Source organism: Barbus barbus (genome assembly GCF_936440315.1).
Source record: "Barbus barbus genome assembly, chromosome: 31".
Lineage (NCBI taxonomy): Eukaryota > Metazoa > Chordata > Actinopteri > Cypriniformes > Cyprinidae > Barbus > Barbus barbus.
Genome location: NC_136759.1, coordinates 23144770 through 23169490, shown reverse-complemented (window position 1 = coordinate 23169490; position 24721 = coordinate 23144770). Strand labels below are relative to the sequence as shown.

The 24721-nt window shown below is 37.1% G+C and overlaps 1 protein-coding gene across 1 annotated transcript in view; it reads left to right on the top strand.

The window, feature by feature from the left end:
• Window positions 1–24721, top strand: part of LOC306851138 (conserved oligomeric Golgi complex subunit 6-like) — a 49037-nt gene that overhangs the window by 7000 nt on the left and 17316 nt on the right. The window contains exons 5-9 of the mRNA XM_079387254.1: window positions 17245–17356; window positions 17629–17711; window positions 17866–17936; window positions 18203–18296; window positions 23809–23937. Of these exons, the coding sequence (XP_079243380.1) occupies window positions 17245–17356; window positions 17629–17711; window positions 17866–17936; window positions 18203–18296; window positions 23809–23937 (489 nt within the window). The remainder of the gene's footprint in view (window positions 1–17244; window positions 17357–17628; window positions 17712–17865; window positions 17937–18202; window positions 18297–23808; window positions 23938–24721) is intronic.

Below are 24721 nucleotides of genomic sequence, written 5' to 3'. Positions count from 1 at the left end.
TAGTACCAAATCAGCTTATTAGAATGATTTCTGAAGGATCATGTAACATTGAAGAATTGCTGCTTTGCCATCACATTAATAAATTACATTTTTAATTAAAATAGAAAACTGTTATTTTAAATGGTAACATTTCACAAGTTTTCTTTTTATAAAATAAAAACATTCAAAAACCTGAAAAAAAAATCATACTGACCCCAAATTGTTGAACGGCAGTATGTGTTTGTGTACTGTGTGTGTATATATATATATATATATATATATTTATATTTGTGTATATAGTGTGTGTTACTGACCGCAGTAAGATTCTACTTTATTCTGATGTTTGTGCCTAGATGAGAAGAACATTTCTGTAATTTAATTTAAGAGCTTCTGTCTTTGCAATTAATGACTATCCAGCACATCTTCCAGAATGTCACAGTGTCATATTTCTGGTAAGCATCACAATGTTTGATTATTTTTAGCAGTACAGCAGAAATAGACATTGTTCTGTTTCATAGCACTGTCAGCAGGTCAGCCTTTCAGAGCAGATGACATTGTATCTCATTTTCATTTATACATCAGAGAAATTGTGCACATTTACCAATGAGCATCTTTTGATGAGGTCAATGAATCATTCAACATCTTCTGCTGGACCCATGTTATCCCTGCAGTATTGCATTTCCAATTAATATTCTCTTATCTGTTTTGCTGCTTGTTGTGAATGCGACTGATTACAAGCTAGCTGCTGATAATGAGACAATGTGATGCACAAAAGTTAATAATGACACTGCGAGAAGAGGATTCTGGTATATGCGACTAGTTTTTTTGTTGACTTGATTGGTTGAACCAATTCCTATCTGGAAATTTGGCTTTAGTCAGAGAGACAAAGTAAAGGCACAGAATGATAAATCGAGGCTCTAGCTTCAGCGTATCTTGTACTTTCTGCCACCCACAGATCAGGTTTATGGACCTCACTGGTGCAATGTGCTTGTTTATGGCCATTGAGAGGCTGCCAGTGAAAGTCATTTGGGTGGAAGTGATTGAAAAGAGGGCTGATAGGGCATTGACACTGCTGGGCTGTCATGTGCCATGGGGTGAACCAATGAGATGTAAAGAGAGACAAATAGCTCTGTTCCAAAACCCAGTGAGCTGCCTCGCTGTCTGCTTTCTATGGGCAGCTGCCTTCTAGGCAGCATTTATGTGTCCACTGGTTTGGAGCTGAGTGGGTGTTTTCAGTTTAATCTCTGTGGGAGATGCGGGGAATTGCGGGATTGACAGTGGAGTGTAGTGTAGCATGTGTTTGAAAAGCTGAGAAATAAGTAAACATTATTTAAATGTGTGTGTGTGTATATGTACACATCCAGGCCTTTTTATGTTGCTGTAGCTCACTAGTGTGTTCTTGTTTTCTCAGAATGTACCAAAATGTTGATTTGGCCACTTCTAATGTTCCTGCTATCTCTCTGATGGATTTGTTTTGATTTTGAACCCTAACAATTGTCTGTTTCACCTGCATGGAGAGATCCTTTGACCACATGATGTGGGTTCAGAGCAGCAGCTTCCAAATGCAAATGACATACTTAGAATCAACTCCAGAACATTTACCTGCTTGGTTGATGTAGAAATAATGAAGGAATAGACCACATCTGTCCATGAAATGACTTTTGAGTCAACTGTCCAATTACTTATGGTCCCTTGAAAAAGGGGAGAGGTACAAATTAAAGAGCTGTAATTCCTTAACCTTTCCTCCAGTTGTGATGAGAATACCATCAAATTAAAGCTTGGACTGTGCACTTTATGTCCATATTCATTATATAACTGTAATTTGAATATGTTTTGGTCAGCAGCTAAAATAATAAAATTTGTGCCTGTGTCCAAATTAGGGATGTAATGGTATCAAAATTTCTTATCACGATTATAGTGACCAAAGTTATCACGGTTATCAGTATTATCACAGTATTGATAAAATGTGGATATGTTCAAAAAGTATCGACACATAAATTACTTCAACAAGTTTTATATTTAAAAATCAACAAACCGCAAATAAATGGATTCTGATTCTAAAATGACTTTTTGTTTGCATAATCACTAAAACAATAACATTACCAATGATTTTCGGATTTTAAATGACAACTTGACTGACACCAGTTTAATAGCATGTTCAAATATCTAATGTAAATGTTCAAACATAGCTTTGAAAAAGTTTCATATAAAGGTAAACCTCACATTTCAGACTGTAAATAAAGAAAAGGGTTAAGTCAAAATGATAATTGATTAATAAATGATTATAGGCTATGTATTTTATCTGCTCCATAAATAATTCTATATAGCTTATCTCAATTTAAATGTGTAGAATCCACATAAGCTTGTTTTTCATCAACCGGTCAAAATTTACAGCAGGGCATGCAAATTCGGTCTGTTTTTGGCCAGACAGAAACTGCTGCACACAGGCTGAATGTAAATATAAGTCTGTAAATTCACTCACTGACAGCAGGTGGCGCTTTAAATGGAAAAGCTGAATTGCATCCCTTAAAGCAGTATTGCGATTAAAAACACTTCCTTTAGGTATTACATGGAGCGAAGATGAAAACAAAATGCCATCGAATCATTTCTGAAGACAGTCAGAACCTTCAGAGGTACATTCATATAATTAGTTAATTCATATATTAATTTGTATAATTCCCTTAGCACGCTTTTAAAACCTCGTAACTTTTCCGCCCTATTTTCACTCAAAACAAAACTACTCTGCTGCAGTCTGCACGTGAGACTGTTAAACTTAAAACTGTGCTTTATGCTGGACAGTATTTATTTATCGTGAGTTGTTCAAATCGTGGTAATCGAATACAGTTTTAATGATAATTAACATATGAAACGGTAATACTAACCGTGGGGAATTTTATCATGATTTCACGAGTTCACACTTACACATAATAATAGCGGAGCAAGTTTATGCGTATTTGGCGTGCTGTCCAGGGGGAGGGCTCCGAGCTCGGTAATCATTCCCGAGCCCGGGGTACTCCCCTCGACAGGGGAGAGGGTACGAGCTCGGCATTTAGCCCAGACCCAAAGTGCAACCATGCATTTTTTAAATGCTCACAAAACCAGTTGTGAAGTATTATTTACATTTAAAATAAAAAGGTTTCTATTTTAATGTCTTTAAAACCTTATATTGTGGGCATTCTTATGAGAGATACAGTGTTGCAGCCTTAGAAACTGGCTTACAGAGAGATGTTAGAAGGCAAAATAACTTTTGGAACAAATGACAGGCATGCATCTATGATGTCTCGGTAGGTTTTCAACTAGGTTTTCTGATTAGGTTTTGGAACAGAGGTGCAGACTTCAATGAGGTAGGAAACATTGTGGTGACTCCGAACAACAGCTTTTGATTAAGTTCAGAGATTTGAGTGATTAAACTAGTCTGAGATTGGAAGAGGAATTAGTTCTTTTGTTTGAGAACCAAGAGTCCACTGTATCTATGACCTTGTGGAACAGCCCCTGATTTTGGCACCAGAACAGATGCTGACAGCTGTGATGGACAGTTGGCATTTTTACGCTCTATTGCCATAAACCGTGTACTCATCCAGCAGAACAGTTTGACTAAATCCACAGAGTGACACACAAAGGCAGACAGGTGGGAGGAGAGAGAGAGAGAGACATTGATGAAACTATAATGAGGTCATTTTTCTGTAATGTAATGTAATGGAGCGCTGTCAGGAAATATTTGTCCTGGCCAATGAAAATGCTTAGCATTAGTTTTGTGCAACTCCCTGAGGTTTCAAATTCATTCATGTCATGGGAACATGCCATGAAAAACCAATATTCCCTTTCTCTTTTTACTGAAATAAGAGTTTGGTCTAATGAATGCCAAAACTTTCTCTTCAAAAATTTGCTTGTTTATGATGCTACAATCATCATGTATTAATTATTGCTGAAATGTGCATAGTAACACCTATTTCACATTCAGCTTGGTCCTTTAGATCAGGGGTTGTCCAGTTCTGCTCTTGGAGGGCCAATGTCCCGTAGAGTTTTAGCTCCAACTTCTCCCACTACACCTGCCTTGAAGGATCTATATAGTAAATATATATTAAAACTGTTAGCTGGTTCAGGTGTGATTGTGTCAGTTGCAGAACTTTTTTTCGACAGCTCTGTGAACAGAAATGTCTGCGCACACAAAGCTCACATTCTCCTTCATTAGTATACTGTCTCTGTTGAACAGTTCTGTCTAATAAAAAAAATATTATAGCATTTGCTTTTCTATTATTATTAATAATAGAAAGGCAAACATTTAAATTATTTTCATCTACCATCAGCAATCATCAAATACAGATTTATATCATTTAAACAATTCTTTGACTATCTAATAAACCTTTCAAACTTTGTTGATTCCAGCTGTGGGATCTCCTGAAGTGTGCAATTGTAGCCTGCCTAAAAACGTGTGTGTGTGAGAGAGAGAGAGATGGTCCGTCTGTCTATGCAAATTGGATGGAAACAGGAGGTTTGTGCTGTTACTAGATATGCATGATCGACAAACATTAAACCCTTGATACTCTATAACCATTATATATATTCATGTCATATTCACCATGTGCTGTATGTGAGACTAGCACTACCTTGTCTTTATTTATTATTTTATTTTTTTGTGAAAAATACTACAATAGGATTACAATAGGATTTTTTTTATAGAGTTACATTTTTTTGAAGTATTCATTTTTAAATTATTTGTTCTCATTTAGTAAATATTACATAAATATAAATTTAATTTCAAACATGCATGTTTTCTGCCCTGATATTTATGTTCTGAACAAAGCACTGACAGATAGCTTATAGAAATGAAGCTCCATAATTTCATTTGTGTGTACTTAATGCACTTCTCTTTAACTTTACTGTGTAACAGAAATACAAATGAAACAAAAAAGATACAAAGTATAAAGTGATTAACAAAATTCACAAATATTTTCACATTCACAAGCAATCACTTACACATTTGAATAACTAGGCTTTTAATTTCATTATATTTATATTTATTTTGCTAGGTTTTATTTCATGATTTAGAGGGGAGTGCACAAACCTACTGCATGTATATGTGATAATTCTATAGAGTCTGGCCACCTTTTTTTAAACCAAAGAAATGCAATATTTCCCATTATTTATTTGAAAGTAGCTAATTTAATTATCTTAAACGAATCATGTCCTCTGGGTTTGAGTGCAGTGATTGGAGATTAATCATAATAAACATGCCACAACAATAAAAACAATATAGTCCAGGTGATATGTGCAAAATTTGAGGTGATATGTTCACTTTTTCATAAAAGCATGAAATTTGGTACACTTCTATAGTTTGCGGCCCTAAACATTTTCAGAAATGGAGCCATCGCAAAAACACCTTGTGGTTGCCATGGCGCCCATTTTACTTTCCGCCATAACCAAATTATGTATTTTGTGTCATATCTCCTGAACCAAATATGATAACACAGAAAAGGTGATAACACATAAACTTTTCAGGTGAAGAGTTAATGGTGAAATCAGCAATTTAAGAAGGAAATAACAGTATCTGAGCATCACAGTATCACAGCATTTACAAGTCCATATTATGGCTTTTTTCTTTCTTTGATAATTAACTAATATGTTATTCAATAGTACAATAAAATGATGTTTTAATTAATTAATTATTAATTCGTTACATTTAGTGCTTTTCTGAGTACTCAAAGTGCTTTACATGGAAGGGGGAATCTCAATCTCAACTGTGCAGCATCCACCTGGATGATGCGACAGCAGCCATATTGCGCCAGAACGCCCACCACACACCAGCTAAATAATGTTTTATTCAATAGTACAATAAAAGATTGTTTTCAAGAATATAATAATTTATTTCAGAGATATAATAATATTATATTATATCTCTGAAAAAAATATAATCTCAAGTAAGTGTATTTTTTCTTACCTCTCAGGTAGAGTAAGGTAGGCGGTAGTATGTTTCCAATACATTCTTGTTCTCTCTCAACAATGAACATAACACGTATACTACCCCATTCTAACCTAAAAATGTGCCCTGTGTATCATCATCTTTACTGTATTTTTGCTGAGCAGTCTTTTGGGTGGCTCACCAATGTAATAGATTTCTCAAATATAAATAATTAAGTATGTGTGGCCAAAATTGTTTGGGGAGAAGGTTTTTTTTTTGAAGATGCAGTGTAGCAGTTCTTCAATAGCGATGTTAGCATGTCTTCCTTCAAACAATCTTAACCCTTGTATGAATCCTAGCTTCTCCCAAAGTTCTGACTGTGGGATATAACTGTATACCTGAAGACAAAAGGGCTAGAAACAATACTGTTAGGACCTTCCCGCTGGAGATCCTGCAATCTACAATACGTTCCTGAGGAATGCTGTTCCTTTGTTATTCTAATGGAATTGGACCATTTGGTTCACACCTTTATAGACACACCTGAACTTTAACCAAACTGGTTTCAGCAGTGACCATTCAACTGAGACTGCTTTGCTGTCGGTCATTGTAGCCCTGCAGATAGTGAAAGCTGATTCCAAATCATCAGTTCTTATTCTGCTGGATTCATCTGCCACTTTTGATACTGTGAATTATCAGATTATCCTGTCTGCCATCACCGGATCTGCACTCCACTGGTTTGAATATTATCTCACGTAGGTCTTTCATTTGGTTATGGCGGAACGTAAAATGGTCGCCATGGCAACCACGAGGGGTTTTTGTGATGGCTCCATTTCTGAAAATGTTTAGGGCTGCAAACTATACAAGTGCACCAAATTTCATGCTTTTATGAAAAAGTCAACACTTTTTTTCACACATCACCTGGACTAATAACATTAAAAATAACTTTTTAAAAAAGTGTATTCCGATTACTCCGACGACAGTAACTTGAGCAGATCCTCGTTTATTTCATGACTGTGGTGACACTGGCAATGCTGCCTGTTGCCTTGCTCACATAATGTTGCACATTTAAAATGGAAGATTATGCATACGGTAGGCTATTTTGTAAGGCTAAATGCGCAGTTTGAAATATTGATGTTTATTGTCAAGTTCAACCAAGTTACTATAATTTTATCAAAATTGCTGACTGGCCATTGAGAATAATGCAGTCTAATCTAAGTCAGATGTGGCAACACGCAGGGTTGTGTAAAAACTTGTAAACAACCCATATGCCTTAACAATATGCACTTGCATAGAGAAAGTGATTGCACAGCTCTGATAGCATACTAGTTATATCGCATCAGCCTACCACAAGAGAATGTTACACTTCTTTTTTTTTTTTTTTTTACAGTTGTTATCTACATTAAGAGTTAGGCAGTTAAAAACAATGGTGTGCTTCCGAATACAGACAAAATCCCTTTAAGACAAGTCATCACTCTTAAGGCAAGTCATTTTCACATCTTTGCAACTTCTTTCGGGAAGCTATTTCAGTCATCTAAGTACAGCTTCTATGTCTTCGAATAGGAAAAAAATCGAAATCTCCAAAGCTTTTCACCAGGCGTACTAATAAAATTTCATACTATTTTTCATGTTAGACTATTCAATGTTTCTATAGCAACCAGAGCTTATAATGGCAGCTGCAGCGACATGATGACTTTACCAATCCGCTTGTTAAGTGGTGACGTTAGAAGCGCTGTTTCCGGGTCCAAGCCTCAACTCGCTTCACTTGAGAATACTACCTCAGCAGCCGTTTATGAGCACTGTTTATTCATATTAAACATTTAAGCTAAATGTTTTCAAACTTACGGTGTACACTACAGTCTCCATGCTCCAGCGTCCCAAACATAAATAATTTTTATATTTATTTATTTATATTCATATTTTCGTTGTCTGGCTATCTGGGATTTCAGTATGGATTTAAAGGTTAGGATTAAGTTTTTTGGTAGTATTATATCTCATTGTGAGTGTATATTAGCACCTTTTGTTGTTTTCTCATGGTATCTGATAGAGCGTTTGGACGTGGAAGCGGTGACGCGTGACGTTAGACTTAACAAGCGGACAGCGAATGGTTCTTTTATTTAGAAGGCGGAAGTGTTGTGTGTTATCCCATTCCTATGTGATATGAGTGCACCATCTTTGTATATCTAAAATCTCTGACACATCACAGATGTCAAGTGTGTTCTTTTAATGATTTCCAGATTTCCAGTTATGTTCCTTTACACAGTGCAGTTTTTATAGCTTAATACAATAGGACACAAATAAACACTGTACAGAACAGCATGTGTTTTTTACCTTTTTTAAATTAAATAGTGTGATATCATATATCAGCTTTATATCGACTATCAAAAAATCAATATTGGTTGACCACTACTTGTGTGTTTTGCAGCACCTCTCACATGACACTGATATCTTAAAATCTAGTTAAACTTAAAAAAATGTCTCTAGACCTTTGTATTTTCATTCCACTGCCCTGTGTCTCTCAAAAATGTGTTTTGTATAAATGGCCAGAAACCTTTTTAATTTTGAAGGATGTGTCAGCACAAACTATATTTCCAGCATGTGAGTAGTACAGCAGCGAAAAACTGCCCAATTCTCAGGGTCAGCAAGAGAATAATAAAACTAAAACTAAATAATAACACTAAATTGTGGCTGTGATTGAATAACATTAGGTGGACTAAAATGCTAAAAAGTGTAGGATGAACTTACTTTACATCTAAAAAATATATGTTTTAATGCACTGTCCCTATGGGGTCACATTCGGTGCTCTATAAATATAGAGTGTCCCTCCTCCTTATGTTGTCCTACTGTTCTGTTGGGACATTGCCTGTCTTAGTGACATTTTCATCAGACAGATGGGATTGTGCCTGCTTTTCCGGCTGCTCTTTAACCTTGCCTGACCGTGTCTGTCCCCAGAGGGACAGCTGTGCAAGGGAAAGGTCAGGACATGGCTTGTCATGCTTTCATAGAGGACAGAAAGTAGGATCTCAAATATTAATACACACCTGCTGGTGTGCAGTTTTTTAAATCTGGAGATCACCCTGACCTTTCTGGATCTGATATTAAAAGAGAAAAATGTGTTGCAAAAGTACCTGCAAAAACAGCTGAGTATTACAACATGCAGTAATTTATTAGCTTTTATAGCTCTTCTAACTAAAATAAGTAATTGATGTAGAGACTGAAGTTTGTGAGAGAAATGATAAAGTAAAGAAGTTTTGATTCTTTATGCTGCGGTGCTTTGCTGCATATTATGTTTAATGTCATCCAGCACAAGTCCCCAATTTTTGGCTTCTTAAACCTTACTGTGCCATAACATGATGTTTTCTTTTTCTTTTTTTTACCAAAGATGTTGGAAGTACTTTGATGTCAGTGGAAAAGTGAGTGTCATAGTTTGACTGTTTCATTTAAAATAACTACAAATACCTAATCGTTTGCGACAGCAATGAAAGCTCCAATTTAAGGACAAGCAAACAGACCAACACCTGGCAGAATTGTTTTTCCACAACCTTCATCACTCCCTCTCATTGTCACTTCCTCGTATCATTTAAGCTTTGGTTGGTGTTGAGAGACATTCTCAGTAAGAGGCAGGAAGTGACAATTCTGAAGGCTGTAGCCTGTCACCTGTCTAAAGTCTGCAGCGATTGCAGTGATGCATCATATGTAATGCCCCCAACTAAAGATTTTTCTAGCCAACTATTAGTCCTTAATTTAAGCCAATTAGTTCACTAGTTTTATCTAAATCTTGTTTTGTTGTCCTGGTTTCTAAAGGGATCATTTTAAGTCCTTTGATAAACTGTGGTTTTTAATTTGATGTCCCTTTCTTTGGTAGTGATATTGCTGTAAGTGGAGACTTGCAGTGAAAATTCTGATATCCAGAAGGGCCCGTTATCTGATTGTGCTAATTAAGCTGGGACCTTATTACCAAGCCACACAAATGTTCTCTGTCTTTCATACACAGCAAATAAATGAAAGTCAATAAGTAGGCAAGCCTGCTGCATTGTGTTGTGGGCTTCTGCAGATGTTATTCTGGGTTGAGGCATTGATTAATGTCTTCACCTCTCATTTTCTGTAGTATGTTGTGCTTGATAATTAGTAGGTTTGATTGGAGGAGGCGTTGGCCTGAGGAACGAGTCTCAGCGTTAACAGATCAGACATCAGTAATTCATAACATCATTTATCAGCCGTTTTTCTCTGTGGTAACAAGGTTATTGTGTGGTGCATCATAAAGCTTACAAACATTATTAAATAAATGTATTGTATAGTGGTGAAACTATTTATCAACTTTGAGCTCAGTATCCGTGAGAGTGGCTTTGCTTTCAGTCACCAGGCTCAGATGATTGATTTGATTTATCATTTTAATTGTTTGTTTTATTTATCGCTTTGTTGATTTATTTGTTGTTTGATTTTATTATTGTTTTATTTTTCATTTATTGTTTTGATGATTTATTGGTTAACACTTTATTTTGATAGTCCACTTTAGACATTCTACTAACTATGGAGGTAAATTGTCACAGTGTAATGTTTGTCATTAATATTTTACACCATTAAATGTATTGCAGTTAATTATTATTATTATTATTTTTTTTTTTAAATTTGACTAAACGGTTTAATCCTGTTCTTCTTGATTTCTAAAGATTGACCACAGTAAGACAATTTATTTTACCATGGTGCTGTAGAGAATAGTTGAGCAGAAAATGTTCAGGCTCATGACTATGAGTACTGAAACAATTATATGTCCTGAGCTTTACAGACTGCTCTTAGGTTTTCATCTGTGACTTTGTGCTTTTTTTATAGTTACAGTACATTTCTTGACATGTGGGATGGTTTCACCCTATTTTCAGCTCACTTTGATTTTTCTTCTCCTGTGACATCCTGTGGTTATGCAGTGATCTTTTGGGACCAGCAGTTCTCATTAATAGCTCATGAGGAGGATTCAGAGGATGATTGACACAAAACACTCCTTTATCACAGTTTGGTGTCTGATGAAGTCACCCATGCTCATCTGAGCCATAAGTTCACAAAACTGTCTGCGTATTTATCAGTCATATTTTCCACAGTTGCACTCCAGTGAAATAAATGTAGTTTAGTCTTAAAGAATTAGTTCTAGATCCATCATGGCCAATCAAACCCTCAGGTTTTTGAGCTAATAAGATTTGATGCCGTTTCTAAAATAAAAAAATAAAAAACAAACAACACATTTGATAATTAAGGTCTGCAAGTATTGTAGGTAAGACATAATCAGTGCCCCAAAGTTGTCACCTTTTAGTTAATTGCACAGGTTTTAAGCTAAAATGTATCACTTAGCGTAGGAAGAGTTTTAACTAGGCTCCACCTAGGCTAAGTGATACATTTTAGTTAATTTTTTTTAAATGAAATTTAATGTCAAAATTAAGAATAACAAGGGCTCTGACAAAAACTGCCTTCCCTTGTATTGGTTGCACTTCTTACTCCATGCATCCATCTACAATAAGGGTAATATATAAAGAGAGAGTTAAAAGTGGGGCCAATGTTTGCTTCATGTTTAAGCCTATGAATACTGTACTACAACTAAACAGCTTGGAGAAATGTAAGTATTTGGCTTCAATAATTTACATGTTAGAAATGTATATGTAATAACTCTCATAATTCTTCATTAATTATTTTCTGATGACTAAATCATAACCTACAAGAGGTGACTATTCAATTCATCATCTAATGCGCATCAATTGATTAATTTAAAAAAGCATGGAATTATAGTTTGGGGAAAACCCAACTATGATTTTGTAGTCATATAGCCATCCTGAACATCATGTATGATTTTATAGTATAGAAGATATGATTCTCAGTCATAGACTCACGCATGCTTTGTACTATAAAATGATGTACTTTGTACTATAAAAAAGGATATTTTATATCTGAGAACTAATTGTTATCGTTTAGCACGCTATTAAAATATATTTGTGAAAAGATTATTAATAATAAACATGGTCTAAACATTCTTAGATGTGTAGCATTCATCGTGTTGTAGTTTGGGAACAACCCAACTAGTAATGTGTTCAAGTTTGTCACAATAACAGTTAACTAATGCAAAAAAGAAACATTGCTTACTCATCAGATCGATCTTCTCTTCTGGATGAAATATTGTTCTTCTTTTGAGGTGAAATCCAGCCTTTACTCAGCGTGTCTTTTTCCAGAAACGAACAGTAGCCACTCCTCGCTCTTTGTTTATGTTTGGCGTTTACACGCACATGGTTATTTACATATGAACGGTGCATGCCGCGAGGGGGCGGGATTGCATTAGAGATGATGAGTTAGACGGGAAAGACTGAACATCGTATTGGTTTCATATGGATTACTTCATCACAGAATATTTCTTTTCAAGTTACAGTTAATTTGAGTTTTTTTTTATTTAAATGACTCAGTTTATACTTTAAAATTGAAACTGAAACCGCCAGTAGGTGGCAGCAAGACACTGGCTGTATCCGAAATCGCCCCCTATACCCTCATTCACTATTCCCTACATTAGTCCACTCATATAGTTCACTTGAAGGAGTGAATGAAAACGAGTGAGAAAACGAAGTTCTTCGAGTATAGAAACGAAGAACTGCCGCTTTTGCATAGTTTGCTTCCTGTTAAATAATCATTTGAAACGGGCAGCTCCAATAGTAAGATTGAAGGATTTATCTTGAACTCTGAAATTATGTATAAACCCTAATAGTCAATTTACAATTAATGTTGTACCTTTGTTGTATTCCACTGTATTACGCCGTGGACCAGCGCTTCTAAAATCAATGAATGGATGATTCAGCTGCGGGCGCCATCTTCTGGTGAGACGCGGGAATTGACTTGGCGCGCAACTCTCGCAGTGCATTCTGGGGATTCTCTAGCCGTTGAGTGTACCACGGTTGTACACTCGTTTTTGCGGTGCATTGTGGGATTGAATGAGTGCACTCGAGCACATCCACTAAAGTTTCGAACACCACTTAAAATGGCCGTCCCCTCAAATAGTGCACTATTTGAGGGTATAGGGGGCGATTTCGGATACAGCCACTGTTCAAACGGATGATTCATTTAGGAACGAAGCATGTGACACTCTTTATGAATAGGACTCACTAGATTTGTTCAAAAGCAAAGATTCATTCATAAACAAAACAGCGCTGTGTCAAAGACTATAGATATAGAAAATGATATTCCGTGACACAACAAAAACAGGTAAAATTATATTGGATTTGTTCCTCCACCATAATGCTCACTGTGAGAAATGCTGCAAACAGAGTGATACAAATGGCGAAATGGTTCTTGTGGCGATACTGGTAGAATACCGCAAGGCTGGAAAGACCTCTCAACCAATCAGATTTTAGGACCATAAGTAACGTCTCGGTTACATATGTAACCCTCGTTCCCTGATCCCTAGATCTAGGCAGAGGCACGGGCACTCCGCCCCTTTGCAGGAAACGGAGTCTGGTCCGCAACTCTGCGACGGTCATTTTCCCACAGTGGGAGCATGACTCGTCCACGAAAGCCGCCTCAGCGTGATTAGTGCACAGACACGAGAGGCAACGATCGTGACCATCACCCGGCGCCAGGTAACGACCGCATCCAGAAACGTGAATGCTCTTTCAGAGAAAATCACTCTTTTAGTGTGCTGAAGCGCACAGGGGAGATGGCCGCTTTGCAACACAATCAGAGGGTAGTGCAATCCGATGTGTGCAATCCACTCGACAGGAAGGAACCACCGCCGCTGAAGCGCCGTGTCACCAGCACAAGAATGCCTCGAAGAGCGCACTGTCTTGCAGATCTTTCGTAGGAAGGTCAGGAGCAGAACGACACACGCTCGGGTCCGAAGCGAAAAGCTGAATATGCGCTGCACCCGCTGCCTACTTATACTCACGCTGTGATTAGTGGCAGCTGGATGCAATAATCGCATGCCAATATGCATTAGTTTGTTTAGATACTCTCGTAGGGGATTGGTCTCTCTAAGCGAGATCCCAATTCGTCAGTCACCAGCGTGACTCGGAGTGACCGACTGATGGGGAACTCATAAATTCCAGTGACTTATTAATTTGTTTCCCTGTGGCCACGTTGTACTAATTTGTTCCATCCATTTGATTTATGAAAAAAGGGAAAATGTTAGTACAACATAGCCAGGATTTTTATTGTAATGAATTCTTTATTTGTGACCATGAATAAACTAATTTACAAAACGATGGAACAAATTATTAAGTTGTGGCCACGGTACATATGTTTTCTTGTGTAGGGCTGTGTAAATAAGTCCAAAATTTTTAGCCTTGTTGGTTCAAGTCAACAAACAGCAATGAAAGCTATAATAATAGAAGCTAATTTAAAATATTAATAAATATTGCAATAGTATGTAAATAACACTACGACAGAAGTTTCATCTTTAGCTGAACTGTTCCTTATGGATGCCTACAATTCCAGTTTTCTTTTTCAGCAATCTAGTCTCTTTGTCTTTGGGTTGTAATTTACATCTTCTCTGACTTTTATGACATCACTCAGACAAGCACCCAGCCTGCAGAGGTAAACCTTGTGTAGAAGGGCATTACAGCCATTTAATGCATCTTTCATATGTTCTCATTGTTCAAATATTTTAGGTCAGATATATTTCCACTGGCCTAAAGTAAATGTCATATACTTTATTGACACTGGAAACAGGCAATATGATCCCAAAGCAAGCCCACACGACTAAACACATTCCCTGCATGCTTACGTGTTTCCTTTTAGCATATTAAACATTGGTACAAGCACATAGCCATGGGGAGAGTTAAGGTAACATTATGTATTTACTGAGGGAAGATTGTACAGAGATAATGATTGAAGATGCCCTCAGACTAAAGAGTTTTTTTCTCATTTCGTGCATATGAAAACGTTCAAAAACGTTTGCGCTACTATAGTTGCAGGTGTCTTGGGAATAAAATGCTTGATGTCTATTGGCGAGGTTTTTGTCAGATTTTAGCAGTTGTCCTTGTCATCAGATTCTTTGCATATTAACTTTTTACATTTTTCTTTGCATTTTCTGACTCTATCTGCTGAGCATGTGAAACAATGAGAAGCATTCTTTGAAGCATATATTGTGTTTGTGAAATATCACAATATAGTTTTGTTTTATTAAAAATAAAAACAAAGTAAAATTACAAGTAATAGGACAAATACAATAGAACAAATATAAAAAATTACATATAGTTTTTCAGATACAAAAGGCTTATTTAACATGACAATTGTGTGTGTATTTGACCATTCAAATGCAATATGAATTGAAACAAAACTGATTTTGCAGACTGTGTAACTGAGTGTGTGTTACAATTACATTTATTCATTTAGCAGATGCTTTTATCCAAAGTGACTTACATTTGGTGACTACATCAAGAGATTCATCTTAAAGAGGCAAATAGACACAGGAAGCGCTTGTATCATTTGTGCGTCTCTCGGGTCATTTTGACCCGAAACTAATTTTCAAAAAAAATCTGAAAATCCTGTGTTGATCATTACAGTCCAAGATTTCTTTACTTTTGTCACACTTGCACCGGGAATGCACACACACACACAATTTAGTGGATTCGAGGAGTTTAAATGGGTGCAATTAAAAAAGTATCAAAAGTTATCAGTGTTATTCGTAAAACTTTCACATTCAGTCAAAAGACTTGTAATGTTTTGCAGAAGTTTTGCAAAGTTTTGCGTTTCCCTACAAATTTTGAGGTTCACTCACAAACTGAGATTTTGCATTAAATTGCATTGAAATATATTTTTTCTTCCACCTTTATCTGCTCTGTAGCTTTCCACAAACAAGGCAGAAAATAGGGAAGCTCGATTTTTTTTTTAATTTTTATTATGCTTCATTAGTATTACTTTAACATTAACTAAGAGACAGTGTCTAATTACAAGCAGCTCCACAAAATAAATGCATGGTCTGATTGCTGGTTGGTGGTGAGTGGAAAGTGAAGAAATGAAAGAGGGCTGAATAAGCAGTGAGTTGCTCTCTGAGGACAGCGGTTGTCATGACTGCTATTGTTCCGATGTCATACTTTATAGATGTTCTTGTTCTAATAATGTTGCCTCGAGCCATCTTTCCTTGTTTTAGTGTTCTACAATCCTTTTTACAGTTCTCTTTCCAAAAAGTGTTATGTTGGGCGAAAGACTAGTAATATGTTTATTTCAGGAGTTTGAAGTGTGACTATGGGTTGTGGTTTTGACTAGAGCTTTGGTGCCATCTAGTGGTTGGCTCAGGAGTTCCTGACTCTCTGTGGTCATTAAATGTCCCAGGATGTCCTACGAAAAAGAGTTGGGGTGTAATCCTAGCATTCTGACCAAAATCGCCCATTCCATCCTCATGTCCATCATCATGGCCTCCTAATCATAACCATATCTGCTGATTGGCTTCATCACTCTGTCTCCTCTCCACCAATAAGCTGGTGTGTTGTGGGCGTTCTAGTGCAATTTGGCTGCCTTCACATCATCCAGGTGGATGCTGCAAGTCAAGTCACTATTATTTGTATAGCGCTTTTAACAATGCAAATAGTATCATAGCAGCTTAACATCAGCTTGATATAAAGCCGGGTGGCTTTATATCAGCTTTACAGTATTTAGACGGGGAAATAATGTGTCGAAATAGTGTCATTCTCCTCTAGCCAGACAAAATAGTAGTTTAAATCTAGGCTAAAGCAGAGTCAGATTGTGCAAAGGACTCATCTGCTTCCTGTGGTCTTGTCCCGATGGCCGTCTAGGAGACAGGGTCTTCACTGGGGGTCTGTCTCTGGGGCTCATCTAGTTGTCCTGATCTCCGCTGACGTTCAGGGCTGTAGAGGTCATCTCTAGGAGCTGATCCACCATCTGATCTTGATACGGAATGGATCCGGGTGGCTGCAGTGACCGTCTGATCTGGATACAGTCTGAATCTGGGTGGCTACGGTGACCTCAGAAAAAGAAAGAAACAGACTAATATTAGCGTAGATGTCATTCTTCTAACGATGTAACAAGTACATTGGGTGTTTTGGGAAGTGTTCCTGGTTCCGGTTGACCTAATTAATGCAGCCTAACAATCCTTTAACGGATTTGAATTATAGAAATGCAATAGTGTATTATGTGTAAGCCAGGTAAAGAGATGGGTCTTTAATCTAGATTTAAACTGGCAGAGTGTGTCTGCTTTCCGAACAGTGTTTGGTAGATTATTCCAGAGTTTGAGTGCTAAATAGGAAAATGCTGCACATTGGTGGTGGCTGAGAAGATTCTCCCTTTCTATGTAAAGCGCTTTGAGTACCCAGAAAGGCACTATATAAATGTAACAAATGATTATTATTACTAGTATTATATTTATTAAATGCATTACCTTCTCTCTTTAGTCAACGGTTGGAGGTTCGAGCTCAGGTGGCCCAGGCATTCCTGTCAAAGTTCCAGGTGTCTGCTACTGAGATGGCAACATTACGTTCCGCACGGGATGGTCCCATCACTGAGGTAGCCTCATGTTATCCTACAAAAAACAGCTTGTTATCGCCCATTAAATTTCAATTGAGATCCAAAGCACATAAGTGAACCATGAGATTTGATTGGCATCATTATATTCATCTTAAAATATAATAAAAAAAATTATAATAAAAAACATAAGATATTTAATTTTTTAAACTTCCCATTAAAAAAAATTCTCAGCTCGATATTCAAGTGACACCAATAAAACTTCAGATAAAATCATCTCTAATATTTGTCTGAACTGTGTGTGTACTCTGCAGGACTTCTTCAGAGCACTGAACCGTGTGAAGAACATCCATGAAGATGTGAAGGTCCTACTGAGGACTAACCAGCAAACGGCAGGGTGAAACAGAATAGAATATAGTAGAATAGAATTAAATAGACCAGAATAGATTATAAATGTAGTAAAAAATACAGGAAAATATAAGAATTAACCATCTTGATTCTCACAGACTGTTTGCATGTAGATGTTCAGTGATGTCTGTGCTTTACTGCAGGCTGGAGATCATGGAGCAGATGGCTGTGTTACAGGAGACTGCATACGAGCAGCTCTATCGCTGGGCTCAGAGTGAGTGTGTGCTCTGGACCTTACACACACACAGCGGAGGCGAGAAGTTTCTGGAATATAAGCACAGTTGCTGCTGCCAGAGAATGTGAAACCGAAAACTGACTCATAGCTTACAGAACGACTTATGACACTCCTGTTTTACATGATGATTTTAGTACTTTAGTACTGTTGTAGTTACATAATAAAAAAATTAAGAAGTTATATATGTGTTTTAGTATTATAGGAGGCCTTATAGATGTTTCTGTGTCTGTCTTTGGTGTCTGTAGATGAGTGCAGAGGGTTGACTCAGGAAACGTGTGATATTCCTCCCGTGTTGAGTCAAGCTATGGAATCTCTCCAGGATCGTCCTGTTCTTTATAAGTGAGTTCCTTACACACACACTTGTCCCAAAACACACTTTTCTAGTGCCCACAGAGCAGAACAATCTTTTTTCAGCGTTGATGTTTTTCATTTTCTTAGTGAAATCATTCTAATATGCTGATTTGGTGCTTTCTTATTGCTGTCAATACTGAAAACAGTTGTGCTGCTTGTTGTTCTTGTGGAAACCATAATATGTTTTTAGGATATTTTAATGTAACGTTCTGGAATCGTTTCTGGAAATATAAATTTCTTACTGACCCCAAACGTTATATTTTACAACATTAATTCAATTTTAATTAATTCAATTTTCAGGTACTCTATACTCTACCTCCGATTAGCTGCAGGGAGATATACAATTCCATCACATATACCACAAGGTGTCAGTCTTTCACTTTCTTTTAGAAGCAGTTTCCTGTGTTTAGTGTACCTTCCTTCAACTGTCAGTACATTACAAATGTTCAGACTTCCATAAAAGAAAACAACTGTCAAGATTGATTAGTATTTTTTAGTTAAAGAGCCACATCAATACAATGTAACAACATGGTTTGAATGAATGAACACAGCAAGAAAAATAACATATTCCTACAATGCAAATAAACTGTCTTCAGTATATTTTGAATTCAGTTTAAATTACATAACATATTTCTGGTGAAGCCCACGCAGCTTGTAGATTATTCATACTTTTACTATTACTCATACTTAGGGATAGTCATTTGAACAAACGTCTAATCATAAATGCTAAATACTACGGAAATTAATGATACCTCAAATTTCATGTTGAAGAGGGGATTAGACACATATAATCAACCTGAACCATATCTACCTGAAAATAGAGACTTAGGCCAGTATGCATCCACCCAGACGACCCTAGCAACAACTCATAACACCACCATGGAAACAAACCACAACACTTTAGCATCATGATGGCCATTTTTGAGCTGACATATTTATGTAATTATGTGAATGTAAATAAAGTGAACTTGGTGCATATTGCAGTCCCAAATGCATGTTAAACAGTACATGCAGAGACGGCATTTGTGTGAAACAGCATACATTGATCAGCCACATCATTAAAACCGCAAACAGTTTATATGATTGTATTATAATGGCACCTATCAAGGGCAGAAATTGAACAGTCAGTTCTTGAATCTCATTTGTTGAAAAAATGGGCAAGCACAAAGATCGGAGTGATTTTGACAAAGGCCAAAAAGAGATGACTGGGCCACTAAAGTGGAGTGTTATGCTCAGGGCAATGTTCGACTGGAAAACCTTAGGTCCTGACATTCATGCGGATGTTACTTTTACACGTACCGCCTATTTAAAAAATGTTGCAGACCATGTACACCCCTTCATGGCAGTGGCCTCTTTCAGAAGAATAATGCACTCTGCCATACTGTATAAATTGTTCAGGAATGGCTTGAGGAACATGACAAAGTGTTCAAGATGTAGCATTGGCTTTCAAATTCCCGAAAGATCTCAATATGATTGAGCATCTATGAGATATGCCGGACCAACAAATCTGATCCAAGTATGTCCCACCTCGCAAGTTTCAGGACTGCTGCTAATGTTATGGTGCCAGGTACCACAGGACATGTGCAGAGGTCTTGTGGAGTCCATGCCTTGATGCATCAGAGCTGTTTTGGCAGCATGACAGGGACTTATGTAATATTAGCCAGGTGGTTTTAATGTTGTGGCTGATCAATGTATTCTGTGAACTAGGGGTGAATTATTTTTCGGGTACAGTTGGTGTATTTAGCAGTAGCATTCAATGAATAAATATAAAAAAGAAAAAAATACACATCACTGTATAAATTATACATTGATTCTTATTAAAACAGTTTCTCATTAAAGAAACTGTATTAAAGTTCTTAAGTCAAAGAGCAGTGAGTGATTTTTCTCTTTGTGTTTTGTTGTTTTATTAATGTTAAAGTAATAGTTCACCCAAAAATGAAAATTGTCATCATTTACTCACTGTTTAGTTGTTTTAAACCTTGAATGAGTTTCTTTATTATGTTGAACATCAAAGTTATTTGGAAGAATGTGGGTATCCAAACAGTTGCTGGTCCCAAGTGACTTCCATAGTATTTTTTTTACTAGTATCAAAGTCATTGGAGACCAGCGACTGTTTGGTTACCCACATTCTTCAAAATATCTTATTTTGTGTTCAGCACAAGAAAGAAATCAATGCAGGTTTGGGACAACATGAAAGTGAGTAAATAATGGCAGAACTGTCGTGGGTGGACTGTCCCTTTCATGACAAGCAACAACATGTTTAGTACTATTAGTCTGCTGTCACTTTAAGACCTGCACGCATCTAATATGCCGGCACGCAACTGTTTACTTTCACTTCAGACACAACCAACTGTGTTTATATGTAAACCCTGTGTGTTTTTGACAGTATTAGCACAATCAGACACAAACTTAGTCCATTAATCAGGTGCTGTTTGACAGGCTTTTTAGTGAGCGCGCACTTCAGGTGTACGTGCTCTGAAAAATCGAAATGGCACACAAATGAAATTTTTAACTGGTAAGGCTTTAAAGCTCATGCAATAATGAATTTTATTGATTGTCATTAAGTGCAGTGTCCTGTGAGTGTAACTACTGCTGAGTTAACATTTGATGTGAATGTATGTCGCTTTGTACAGTACTGTATATTGAGATGGAGGCGCCAGAACTGCAACTGATAGACTGTGCGCTGTAGCACGATACTATGATATTTCTTCAAAAGCCGATTGTGGAAACATTTTAATCATCCACAATTAAAAATTGTGATATCGCACACAAGAGCTGCATGATTAATCGTTAAAAGGTCGATTTAAACACCCACGCGATCTCGTTTCTCAATGATTCGTCTGTGCCTATTAAACCTTTGAAAAAGTTTTACCGGAACATTCAAATCTGCGTATATATAAATATAAATATTTTATATATTTAAACACTTAACAATTAAAAATGTTATTAATTAAACACTTTTAAACTGACTGCAACAATTAATATTTTGTCACAGCCTTTTGTAAATTCCGTATTAATTTAATTTCAGAATCGTGGGAGAATCGTGATATCTATTTGAGGCAAAAAAAAAAAAAAAACATGATTCTCAATTTATCCAGAATCGTGCAGCTCTATCGCACACCCCTGTGAACAGAGCTGCTCTGAAAAACACTGTATCTTAAAGGGTTAGTTCACCCAAAAATGAAAATTAGCCTGTTATTTGCTCACCCTCAAGCCATCCTAGGTGTATATGACTTTCTTCTTTCAGACAAATCCAATCGGAGTTATATTAAAAATTGTACTGGCACTTCTAAGCTCTATCATTGCAGTCAGCTGGTGTCTCTGTTCAACAGTCCAAAATACGTTAAATAAAGTGCACGCAACTATAATAAAACGTGCCTCACATGGCTCCGGGCGATGAATAAAGGCCTCCTGTAGGAAATCCATGCATTTTTGTAAGAAAAATATCCATATTTCAAACGTAATAAACACTTTTCTCTAACTTCCGTTGACTGTTGTACGCTGAAGTCGTTCCGAATGGCGTACGACATGTGCGTCGCACATGCACCTCTGAGATATGCTAGTCTCACGAGTTTGTTTACAGGAGCAAAGGAAGCAAAGTTTCCTTTCTTTTATCTCCTCTTGGCTTATATCGAAATCATCCAACATTTTTCTTAACAAATCCTCGGTTTTTACTTCTAATTCATGACCGGCATTTTGTTTTGTTCTCTCTCTGCATTTGCCACTAATCACGCAACGCTGACGTCCTACGTCATCCGCCAGAACAACTTTCGCGCACTTTATTTGACGTGTTTTGTACTGTTCAACAGAAACACCCACCCTCTGCAATAATAACACTTGGAATAGCCAGGACAATTTTTAATAAAGCTCTGATTGGATTCGTCTGAAAGAAGGAAGTCATATACACCTAGGATGCCTTGAGTAAAACACAGGCTAATTTTCATTTTTGGGTGAATTAACCCTTTAAGCTGCATATGTGTAAATAAGTTCCACTCTTTACACTGAACCACACAGCAAAGACTGCTGTATAGACTTCTTTAATTAAATTTGAACCTTTGATTTTTAATATTTAGAATTTTCACAATATATATTGCTATTTCAGTTTTAATTTAAATAATTGTGCATTTGATTTTTTTAATGGGAAACACTGCTTTAGACAAAGTAAATATTTAGTGTCACATTTTCCCAGTTATGCAGTTGTCATATTTCATCTCATTTCCTTGTCGGTACTTTTTTTGCTGACAATCTGTAAAAGCATCTTTCAGTAGTTCCAAAATATTCAGATTCTCTCACACTGTTTGGTATTTCTACCATTTGCAACACTTCAGTTTATCTTTTCATAGACCATACTGTTAACACTCTCTCTCTCTCTCTCTGTCTCTCTTTGTGTTTGTGTTTGTGTGCCCTTGTCTTTTGTCCTGCACTCTCACTCCCCCTTTTTATCTATGGGAGTCCAAGGCCGGAGGAGAAAGAGTGAGAGGACAGGGCCTCCAGAGTTCCTGGAAACCATGCCAAACTTCTACATCCCTCTTCTCCTCCCTTTTTCTCTGGCTGCTGTGGTCACTGCTGTTTAGTCTACACAGGGCCGTTCGCAGCCTGTAGATCAAAACACAGCCACGTTTCCTAACTGCAAATGGGGCCCTCCATTGTTTTTGTCTGTGTGTGTGACCCTGGGTGTCTCTAACCTAAAGTATTTTTCTCTTGCTGATTTCAGTGGCTGTTCCGAAGGTCTTGCAATGTTTGTTTTGTTTTGCGGCCCATTTAATCTGATTTATACTAGAGATGTACAAAATGACATAATATTTTTTGTAAATAAACTAATCTTTCCAACTAGTTGGTCTTAAGGATGCCTTGTAAAATTTTAGGAGGATTATGATCATATGCATGTGCTATTGTGTTCCAAGTTGTTGCATCTCTAAATTCATTCAAGGAGGTCTGCAGTAGGTCCCCTCAGAAGTGCGAGATTTGAAATCTTGCAATCTTTGCTTATGAGACCTCAGAACTCACAGAACTGGCCAGGGGCCATACGATGACTTAACAAAGACAAAACAAGCATTAAAATAAGCTAGAACTAGGAATAAAAGCAGGAAATCCTGGATATATATTAATAATAAATGAATAAATTTGTATTTTTTTATTTTAAGAAATGTGTTTTGCTGACCCAGACTGCATTTATTTTAAAGTATAAAAAAAAAAAAAAAGAATTCACAGATAAAAATTTTTAAAAGAAGAATGGAACATTTTTCATTATTATCTATTTATTTCAGGCACTGCTGAATCATTGACATTAGTAAAACAGCAATATATATTGTATGTGGCTTTGTAAAAGAATATTTTTTGGGAAAAACATCTCATTTTAAATGGCTTTCATACAGAAAGATCCTTTTTGCCTGCAGAGCTTGTATTTACATCGACTGAGCTAACAGGGCCATGCTTACCAGACAAACCATGATCTCTTGAATTCATATTTAATTTTCACTCTTTGTTTTCATTCTCTCAGATACACACTGGATGAGTTTGGAACTGCTCGGCGGTCTGCTGTGGTCCGAGGCTTTATCGACGCCCTGACCCGTGGAGGACCGGGCGGCACCCCAAGACCCATAGAGATGCACTCTCATGATCCGATGAGGTAGAGTCTACGACAAGTGCACATCCCAACCCTCCCACCCAATAATTCCATTCAAAAGCTTGCGGAAAGACAACGGATGACATTTTCTCTTCTGCGCACTAAAAATAATTACTTCAAACCGGGTATAATTGGGGGGTCATTTTGAGTGTCACGCCATTGTTAGCAGGTAAAAGCCTCTCCATTGCTGATTAACGTCTTCACACGCAGAGCCGCCATGCTCCCTCTATGTGCCGCATCTCCCGAAGCTGAAAATCCAATTCAGTGTCTAAGCACATTAAACCCAACCTGATTCTTTCAGGGAAGTGCTTCCTCTTTCAGAGAATTACTTAGTGCAGGTTCAAAGAAAGGTCGGCTGTTGAGATCTATGGATTGTCACACGCGCTCCAGGCCAGCACCCCGTCAAGCTTTCGAACGCCCTCCTCCCGCATCCCGTTTGGAACCTGAGGAGAGAACATGAGGTTCTTGGCAGAACGTCGATAAAAGTGGGAAGCGGTGGTTCTCAGAACAGCACTTTCCCCTGCTGCCCTGTATTAAAGGATATGGAGCCGACGTAATGATAGCTGACTGTGTGATGTCCTCAAATATCAGGAAATCTATAACTCTATTAGATATAACTACAAATCTAGAAGACAGTCCAAATAATTATTCATCTAGCCATTCAGTTCCTGACTGTGCAATTCAGCACCAAGCTGTTTTTAGTGATGTTTCTATCACATAATATGCTGAAAATATATGCTATTTGATGCATTTATGAACACAGGCACTCAACGTGCACTAGAGTTCA